The sequence below is a fragment of the Saccostrea cucullata genome, unplaced genomic scaffold, assembly GCF_032062105.1.
Source record: "Saccostrea cucullata isolate Sc308-1 unplaced genomic scaffold, CSIRO_AGI_Scuc_v1 ctg6739, whole genome shotgun sequence".
Lineage (NCBI taxonomy): Eukaryota > Metazoa > Mollusca > Bivalvia > Ostreida > Ostreidae > Saccostrea > Saccostrea cuccullata.
This window is the reverse complement of record NW_026928393.1, coordinates 20,662-30,783: the sequence shown is the minus strand read 5'-3', so window position 1 is coordinate 30,783 and position 10,122 is coordinate 20,662. Positions and strand designations below refer to the sequence as shown.

The 10,122-nt window shown below is 34.5% G+C and overlaps 2 protein-coding genes across 2 annotated transcripts; one reads left to right on the top strand and one right to left on the bottom strand.

The window, feature by feature from the left end:
• The first annotated feature begins 301 nt into the window (after window positions 1-301).
• LOC134277454 (uncharacterized) lies at window positions 302-6,638 on the top strand. Its single transcript, XM_062759792.1, has 11 exons — window positions 302-382; window positions 719-815; window positions 959-979; window positions 1,278-1,333; window positions 1,454-1,505; window positions 1,629-1,735; window positions 3,218-3,685; window positions 4,107-4,586; window positions 4,810-4,936; window positions 5,124-5,254; window positions 5,443-6,638. Exons 1-11 carry the CDS (start codon window positions 302-304, stop codon window positions 6,613-6,615), a joined length of 2,793 nt encoding a protein of 930 aa, XP_062615776.1. The 3' UTR covers window positions 6,616-6,638.
• Window positions 6,639-7,536: 898 nt separating this feature from the next.
• Window positions 7,537-9,392, bottom strand: LOC134277453 (uncharacterized). Its single transcript, XM_062759791.1, has 3 exons — window positions 8,945-9,392; window positions 8,583-8,742; window positions 7,537-8,419 (listed from the first exon to the last, which is right to left on the bottom strand). The coding sequence occupies exons 1-3, from the start codon at window positions 9,261-9,263 to the stop codon at window positions 7,537-7,539; spliced, it is 1,362 nt and encodes a 453-aa protein (XP_062615775.1). The 5' UTR covers window positions 9,264-9,392.
• Window positions 9,393-10,122: the final 730 nt, after the last annotated feature.

The following is a 10,122-nucleotide window of genomic DNA, read 5'->3' as shown; positions in this document are numbered from 1 at the left end:
ATTTTCTTTCATGATTGATATACATCGGGATCGTTTTACTCGTCGTTTTGACGCTTTATTTCTGACGTTAAATTTGACGTTACGTCAAACGTTCAATTGAAATCGCAAGAGTTATCTCCCCCAGTGTGTTGTACCGTCTTTAAGTTAACCGAAGAAAAGCAGACAGCTATTCGGGATGTCATACAGACTGATCTTCCCCCAAACGCTGAAGGTGTTTGTGTAAGGTGCTTTGGGAAGGTTGAGAAAGTGCTGAAGTACCAAAAAAGAAATAAAAGACATACTGAAAACATTCGAAAAGAACATGAAAAGAAACAGGGCCAAAACGCCAGGATCCTCCACCCGTAAAAAAAGAGGTCGGGCTTCTCCCAAGACACACGAACAAGTAGGTCAAATTTAATGAACTAGGCTAATTCACTTGTGTTTCTTTAACACAGAAATTTAAAGCAGAGTTAAATTTTCACATAGTAGAATATAACAGCTGCAGAATACATAGTAATTTCACAGCAGTCTTAGTGATTGTCCAACAGACACGTGGATTTTGTAGCCTATAACCCTAAAAGATTTTTACCTTATTTTTTAGTTTTAAGTAATACATATTCCCAATCTAATTAAAATTAGATCTTTGATCCGCTCCAGTTTGATCGCCGGAGTGGGTCAAAGATCTTATTTTAATTAGACTGACATATTCCATTGTTTAATTATTTTCTTTTGTAATTAGGTGACCATTCACAGACCAGCTGTTGAGCATGCCACTGCTACATGTGTTTCTGAGACTCGCTACAGGCCTATAATGCCGCAGCCACCACAAACTGAGGGTATGATGCAATTACTAAAATAGTTATGAATTAATGCCTATGTTTTGGACAAATAAACATGATAAAAAATGTTAATCTTAATGATCTGGACAGTTTACTTCAAACTGTTTGACATAAATTAATCTTATGCCCTGTTTACACAGAGAGTTTGATTCCAATCAAAGGTAAAGTTACTGCGAATAAGCTTCATATGGAGAATTTAATGCAAATTAGTTTAATTTGAATTAGTTTACTACTTATTAAATTACTTTGCATTAGCTATTGTGTGAACGCAATTCAATTCGCATCAGTTTGATTCGCATTAATTTACTGCGAATTAAACTCTTCATGTGAACAGGGCAATAGTTTCTCATTATCAATGGATAATCAGAGTCAAACAAATTTTAAAGAAGTCAACATCTAAGCATCACAATGCATCATTATTATTATCATATTAAAAGTGTAATATTCTGCATTTTGCAGGATCATTACAAGGCTGCAAAAGTTTTCCAGATATTACGGGCCATGATACTTTAGAGGTAATGCCATTATTGTGTAAATGCTTTATTTGTTACATTGGTGAAACATTATCAAAATAATAAAATTAATATTATGATTAATTTTTGAAGTCATATACTAATTCCTTTTCATCCAATTAGATTGCAGTAGATGTTCTACGGACATCAGCTGAGCCTGCCAAGGAGGACTTTGGTACGTATCACATTTTTTAAATTTTATTTAAAACCAAATAAATGATCATGATGTTTCTCAACTCTGTAAATATGTAATAATTTCAGAGGATAAGAGTAATATATATATGTTGGCCGTTGTCAGTCATAGGTCCAAAACTCGAAGCTACAAAGAAAGTCAGAAGATCTCTGGGCTTCAGCAAAATAATTGAGAAAGACATAGATAATTCTGCTTACACAGGAGAAGTGAAGGTGTCAAAATTGTTGGATTTGTTTGTTTTGTTTAACAGTTCAATTTACCACAGATTTTTCTGTTTTGTTTATTTGATTAGAGCAAACAATTCTTCCAAAACTCAGAATTATTTGTGTAAGAGGGGGGGGGGATCACTTGAATTTGTGAAGTGAATTCAAAATTTGCTAAAGAAGTGCAAGTAAGTTGAAAATTTTAATATTGTTTTGGAATGCAAATAAAACTGTGCTTCTCTGGGATAGTATAGTTCAAATAATTTGGAATGGAAATTCTAAATTTTAATTGTATGACTCTTATTAATGAGTAAATTCATTCCTGGTTGCTCTTATATATACAGGGTCATGTTTATTTGAATCTTTTCATAGAGAGGCATGGCATCAATTTTATTGTTTTAATTTTTTATGATTTAAGTTTGATTTGTCAACAAAAAGGCCTGTTTTACTTTATTTATAAACAATTATTAACATGAATAATAATAATAAGCACATTAATTTAATTTTGTATTCCTTCTTAATTCAGAGAGGTGGGGTATCAGAATATTTATGTCAATTGATTTCAGAATATCTTTTCAAATATACCTCTACCTTGATCTGGCATTTAATAAGTAGTAAGATATTTTGTTCATAGTATACTAATGATAGGCCTTTTTGAAAATTGTTTTGATTTCCATGTTTAGTTCTATCTTGCAACTTTTATTTCTTGGAATTACAGGGTCGATGACATACTTTTTGACATCATGTTGAAATTTTAATTTTCCTTGGCCTCAGAGAAAGGTATTTATACACAATATTTCAGATAAATTAAAATATAAATTCACTTGAAACTCGGTAAATAAAATACTATTACTGTCAGTTTTTATATCAAATTGAATACATAAGAACAAAGTTTAAATAAGTTAAGCTTGACCTAGACCTTTTACAAAAAGGGGACTAAATCTGGTATAAGGCCAGAGGCCGAAGGCTCAAGTGAGCTTTTCTGATCAAAATTTGTCCATTGTCTGTCGTTGTCATTGTCATCATCGTCGTCGTTGTAAACTTTCCACATTTTCATCTTCTTCTCAAGAACCACTGTGCCAGGAAAGATGAAAATCATGTTGAATCATCCTCAGCTGGTGTAGATTCAAGTCTGTTCAAATCATGACCCCCAAGGCTAGAGTGGGGCCAAAATGGCCAACCAAAGTTTTACATAGGAATATATAGGGAAACCTTTTAAAATCTTCTTTTCAAGTACTTCAAAGACATCATTAGTGATATTTATATGGAATCATCCTCAGGTATGTTTGTTCAAATCATGACCCCCTGGGGGGTTAAAATTCAAACCTTGGTAAACTTTCAGTTCTGATCTGATATGTGCTTTTTCCTAGCCAATGTGCTCAGGTGAGGGCTGTGGCCCCTAGGCCTCTTGTTTTTTATTGTTGTCATTCAAAATAACCAGAACTAAGGGAAAGGTTTGATCAAATTATGAAATGTGCTTCTTTCTTTCAGTTGACAGTGTACTATCCAAGCCAGACAAAGAATACCTATGTCCTACAAGAACACCATAAAAGAATATGTAAGGCAATTCTACAAGGAGTTAATGTGGACAAAGTCATTGTTGATGAATTGGTTGCTGAAAACCCCTCACCAGTCATTGAGGCTGTTGCAGATATCCTAAAGCAAGAAAGTCAGAGTATTTGTAAACAAGGTTCAGGAACTTTATTGAGAAAGAAAAATCTTGATGACTTTCTTTCCTTTAGCTGGGAATCTCTGAGCAAAGAACTGAGTGTTAGTTGCCCAAATTTGATGACCTTAATGTCTTCAGTTGTGTCTGATGTGCCATTACAAATAGACAGCAAACCATTCCAGCACATGCTTGTGTCAGTTGCTGTAGGGCTTCATGCTCGAAACCAAGAGATGTCAGTCATTCAGTACATCATTGGCTTTATACTTACACATGGAGGCTGCACACTAACGGTATTATTTTAAATTTCAGAATAGCTTAAACCATTGGTTAAGAAATTTTTTGTTGAATTAAAAAGGGGGGGGGGGTACATCACTACATGAGATTGTGGTTGCATATACTGTTCTTGTATCTATCTGTTAAAATACTGAGTATGAATAATTTGACCAGAATACGAAAAATCCTTGTCTTTTTTATAATTATAACCTTAAGTTATTAATGGAAAAAACTTTAATTGCTCATATTTTTAAAACATATTGTTAAAATTGATATCTTCAGGGCTACTCAAATGTAAATTTTAAATATTTTCTTTACAATCTATTTAGCCCAAAGTAGGTTAAAAGTTACAATAATGAGGAAGTACGGGTAAACATGATAAGTCAGTAGAGCAGTTGATGCATGTTTCTTGTTTTAATGGTTTCTTATAATTCACAGGACATAGAAAGACTTTCAAACATAGGCTTATCAGTCCATCCAAGAACTGTGCATAATCGATTGACAACCTGGCATGACAGTCTGGATAAAGACATTCTGAGTATACGTGATTCTTGGGCAAATGGAGGACATCAAAGATTTCAGCTTATTGGTGATAACTGGGACAAGAACATTCTCCCATCTTTTCGAACGTCCCAACAGAAAACTCTTTCCCTTCACCTCTTCAATGTTATCGCGGTTGTAGACCGAGTACCAACTCATCACTTGCAGAGCACACCAGTTCCATTAACTGAAGAACTAGATTACTCGATGTATATTCCTTCAGTCGAAGAACAGGACAAACTTCTTCAAGAATTGACCTTTATATTTGCAACCTCTGTGTTGTCAAATATGCCTCAACTGGAAGAGCATTTCCGGCATGTTTATCCAGTGCATCTTGAGCATAAATACAGCTCTTACTGTGGAATGAAAACTACCCAGGTATATCATTTAATCATGTCTTTTAAGATAACTAAAATGAACAATTACATCTAAGACATAAGAAATTATAGAGGATTTCTTTCATTTTATTGACAACACCATCATACATTGGCATATAGTCATGAATGCAACAATTAACATACATAAAATAAAATATGAAAGAAAGCATATCAGGCTTACAGTTGATTGTTATGAGATCTGTCCATCCTACCTTTTTATTTAGTTTCCTCTTGGACTGTATAAATGCAATGAAAACAAAACAGCAGAGCTGATACAGCTGCTAAAAGATCTATCAGAGAAATATGTGCCTCAGCGTGATGGAGAAATAGTGGAGGAGGTTTTTTTTGGAGGTATGTTTATTTAGATTTGTGTATATAATGCAAGGAAATTGTAAGCTGAAATAGAATCATTTTACTGCATAGTATCTTGGAAAAGTTTTGGCTATGGCAAGAATAAAAGAATTTAAATTAAGAGTAGTAGCTTTCTTCACGTCTTTTTAAGCACTGGAAAAACATTCATCAAAGTATTTTAATTTAGGAGATAGATTGACAGATGAGCGTGTTCAGTGTGCCCAAGCAGCAATGAGCAATGCAGAAACACCTAAGAAAAGGCTCGAGGGATTCATATCAAAAACGGAAGATTTCCATCGATTAATGAACTTCTTGGAAGTACGTTTTCACATTTTTCTTGATAATGTTTTTTTATACTAATATAATATTTGTTTATCTAAGGATAGTTTTAGAAACAAATGAAAAATAATTTTAATATATGTTTATAAGAGGTCAAGTAATAATTTATCACTTTCTCATATGACTTTGTTGCATCTCTAGTAAACAAATTTGTGAATATTTTTCAGGCAATATACAAATTGACATTCTCAACTGAAAGTGCACAAGACAGAGGGACGGTTTACTACTACCGCAATTTACTTAATGCAAGAGACGTGAAAGGGAAAGTAAAGAATGCATATCGTCCGCACAAGATGTTGTACTACACCATTCTGGATGCAATTTGTCTTCTAATGTTTCTTGAAGAATTGAATATTGATGTGAATTCAGATGCACCCTTGCCTAGCCACTTCAACAACTTGACAAATGATGAAAAAATACAGTGGTTGAATGAAATTTGCAGTAAAATACTGAAGAAATATTTCTTTGATGGCTCATCAGATGTTTGTGAACAGTTGCGTGAAATTACAGGAAATCCAGATCATCCCGAGAACTACTGGGTACAAAATTTTGAAGATGGTCGAATCCGATGTCACTTTTGTCCAAAAACATATGCTTATGTAGGCTCGTTAAAAGCTCACGAGAGTAAAGTGCACAATGTCACCCTAGCAAAACAGTCCAAAGTGTCCAGAAAGAAAGATACCAAAGCAGATCAGCTTCAGGACTATGTTGTTATGCTCTTCAAGCTTGTGATGCTGCATAAGAACCTTGACAGTGCTGTGGACATGGGAGATGGTGAAAGATCTGTAAGATCAACTAAGTATGAACTGCCAATATACAACAAGACCAATAAGACAAAATACAGCATTGGATCGATTCATCTGACAGCGCTGACATCTGGCTTACTTCCTGCAAGCCAAGAAGAAAGATTGAAAGCAAACAGATTCATCAATCTACAAGGTGGTCCAAATAACAACATAGCTCTGGATGAATTTGTCGAGATGCAAAATAGAGACAGCAAAGTAATTTGCTCAGGGCACCAAACAGAGGACAGTATTGTCCAGCATTCGAAAGAGTATCCACTTCTTATTAACATTGCAAAACACTATGACATTGTTAGTAGCATTAAGGGTAAGAAGGGATTCCATCATCTTCCTTCCTACAAACAGGACGTCAGAAAAATTCTTCAGGATCTCCAGGAGCTAAACATTTTAGAACATACCCCTAAGCGCATCTTGAAGTGTAAAGGCCTGACCACTGAGAGAAATCCATTCAACAATGCCTATCAAGGGTTGTCCACCATGATTCATCGCCATCGACCATCATTTCCCTTTCGCCGTCTGCGTGATCCCCACATTTAAACTTATTTAACTTATATTCCTAATACACGAGTTTGCATGAATTTTTATGAACATTGTATGAAACAATGTGCAAGTAGTATCAAATGAGAATCAAATGTTAAATTTAGGTGTTTTTCCTTGTCAGAGTAAAGAACCTTTATGTAATTGTATTGGACATAATTTAATAGATACAAAATGACTATAAATAGTGATTGTTTTTCGCATATATCTTGTCCATTCAATTTCCAACACTGATTTTTGCTCATGTTAAAAATTCACAAGGTAAAATATTTAGGTTTAAAAACCCTTCAGAATTTTTTATATTCTCTCAAAGCTAAATAAAACATTTTTCAATATGTTTATCCTTGTCACATATTGCTATCAAATACTTGTATATATCATATCTCATTGTTTATGTACTGCTCAATTACTGCAACATTTTGTAAATAAAATGTTAATTCTTTATTATCTAATCTGTGAAGAATCAAATCCAAAAGTAAAGTGCCACAAACTTTGATCAATATGTGGTGGATTTGGGTAATAAATTTTAAGATGAAATTGCTTAGGCCAGCTTTAAAGAATTTAAAGTTTGGTTGCCTTTTCCCAATTGAATTGCTCAAAACATTGTTTAGCCTCCAGGAAACATTTTTAATGCATTATGGAAAAAAGATAATGAAAATTTAGCTTTGATGTAACAATTTAAGGGGGAGGGGATTGTCCACATACCTACCAGGGTACTTGCACTGACCCATTTTTTTTTATCCCCAGTCATGACAGGACAAACAACCATGAAACAACCAAGCTTCTTCCATAACTCCCATGCTCATTTTCAATAGGAATATGATAGATGCTAAGAAGTTTTAAAATACCCTGTTAGAAAAAGTAAAACACCAAATTTGATTTTTACATTTTTTAATGTTTCAATTTTGATTTGAATTTCCATTACTCAACATCAGTTGCATCACTACTAACACTATCTGAGTCTTCCATGACACAAAGTCCAAGAAAATACTGCTGAAGTGGCAGCTGTTTACAGTTTTGACAAGAACACTCCAGTTCACAAATATCACAACAACTGTGAATCCCTGTTTTTAAAGAATCTAATTGGGATGTTGAAAGGAAATCTTTCATGATAGAAATTCGTCGACATGTCTGTGTTTTGTATATATGCTTTACACTGATATCTGCATGTTGCAGGTGATGTTTATTGTACAACAACAATGCAATAGACTCCTTGCCATCTCGGCCAATTCTTCCCACTTCCTGTATCAAGTCTGTGGTTGTAGACAGTATACCATATAAAATTACTGAATGACAGTTCACAATATCTATGCCCATTCCAAGGGCAGAAGTTGCTATCACAAGTTTTATTTGACTGCCACCATCCTGAAGATTTTTAATAATGTCACTTTTCTTTTCATCTGATGTCTCCGAATGGAACATATCTACTTTATCGATTAATGTTGGGTTTTCATTACATAAATAATTGTACAACTCAGACACCTCCTTAACACTGGTAGCATAAATAATTGTGCGTGGAAATGCCTCCAATTCCAAAGAATCAAGTAAAAACTGCATGGACATTTCTATGGAGCTGTCAATTTTTTTAACATAGTATTTAATATTTGATTTATCTGGTGATCTTATAATTAATGTTGTACATTCTTTTTGTAAACCAAGTTCCTTCATAACTGTTCTACGAATTGTCTTGTTACATGTTGCACTGACAGCCAGTAAATTTGCAGACGGAAACATGGACCTAAGCTCTCCTAGGTGCCGGAACCATTTCCTAAAGGCCAGCTGCTCCTCATCCCCTAATCCTCCCCTGCAAGTAAAATTGTATGATAATACATATGAGAATAAAATAAATTAAAAAGAACTATTTACTCAAATGTGTGGTTAAAAATGATTTAATTATTAAATGAAAATAAGGTTGCCATCGATTGGAGTGAATGAAAGACTTCAGTTAAAAAATGCATGTCTCTTACCATGTGCACATAGTGTGGCATTCATCTACTACAATTGTATCAACTTTAAATTCCTGAAGTATTTGCCGGAAGCCACTGTTGCCAACCAATACCTCTGGCGATGCAATAAGATAATCAAACTTGCCCTCCGCAATAATTTGGTCACTGTCTTTACTCTCGCCTGTAAAAAAAAAATGGCTATAATCTTGGTAGCATACTCGTATTATCCGATTGTACCAGGCCCTAAATAGTCATAACATTTTAGAGCGCGGAAATGATGGGGTGACTGTTTGATTTACCTCGACTCTAACAGTCGAAGATCCGCATTCTTCCCCCCAATGTAATTATATTTAAAAAAAAAAAAAACAAAAACAAAAACCTACCTTTGTAAACTGCTTTAACATTTGGAATAGAGTTCAATCTGTCCACTTGATCTTGCATTAACGCAATTAAAGGCGAACAAACGATAATCTTTCCGACGTTGTAAGAGTCTAAGTCTGGGGATCTCTGAATCTGCAACTGTTTTCGGACAGGTATCAACATCTGATATGGCAACGACTTCCCATATCCGGTTGGTAAAATTGCCATGCAGTCTTTATTATTCAGAGCTGTCAATAAAATATCCTTCTGCTCCTCCTTTAACGTTTGAATCTTGAAATCTTGCAATACTTTCTCAATAGCATTCTCTAGGTCGGCCGCCATTATCGAAATTTTCCCGAACTTTTTCACAACGAAAAGCGTTTGAAAAAAGCTCTCTGATTGGCTAATCTGAACAATGATTATGCATGACAAGAAGGTCACTGGATTTGACCTACAAATGGGGTTTCGTTAGATCTTTGTGTAGCGATCAAACTGGAGCGGATCAAAGATCTAATTATGTTCCCCAAACGAAGTTGGGGAACATATTGTTTTTACTCTGTTTCTTATTATTATTATTATTATTATTATTATTATTATTTTTCTTCTTCCTGGGAAAATTTTGTCCACGAGTGATCTTGAAAACTACACATCCGACTTAGGTGAAACCTTTTTAGGGTTAGTAGGCATGGAATGTAGAGTTGCCAAACAAAGGTCATTTTGCGCGCACGTGCTTGCAAGAGCGCGCACGTGCAATAGGTGAAATTACCAATATAATGGATATTGCCATAACTTTTCTATTTTTTGATGAAATTTTTTGAAACTCATAATGTAAGGATACATTAGTAGTATAAACAAGATAGCGTGGTCAAAATAGCAAGATCTCACGCGCATGCACGTGCGCTTCGCTCTGATTGGCTGAAACTAAAGTCTCAATAACTTTCTTGTTTCTTGTCATAATCCTTTGAAATTTTGAACATAGTCCTACATTATGAAGATCTACCGTACGATATATAAGAATTTTCATGAAAGCATGCGCATGTGCGCGTGCTGCAAGCTGATTGGCTGAAACTTTAAATGGCAATATCTCCTTTGTTTTTTGACGAAATTCTTTGAAATTTAAAATATAGTCATGCATTAGGATATCCTACGAAATGATATAGAAAAAAAATCATGAAATCACGCGCATGCACGTGTGCTGCAA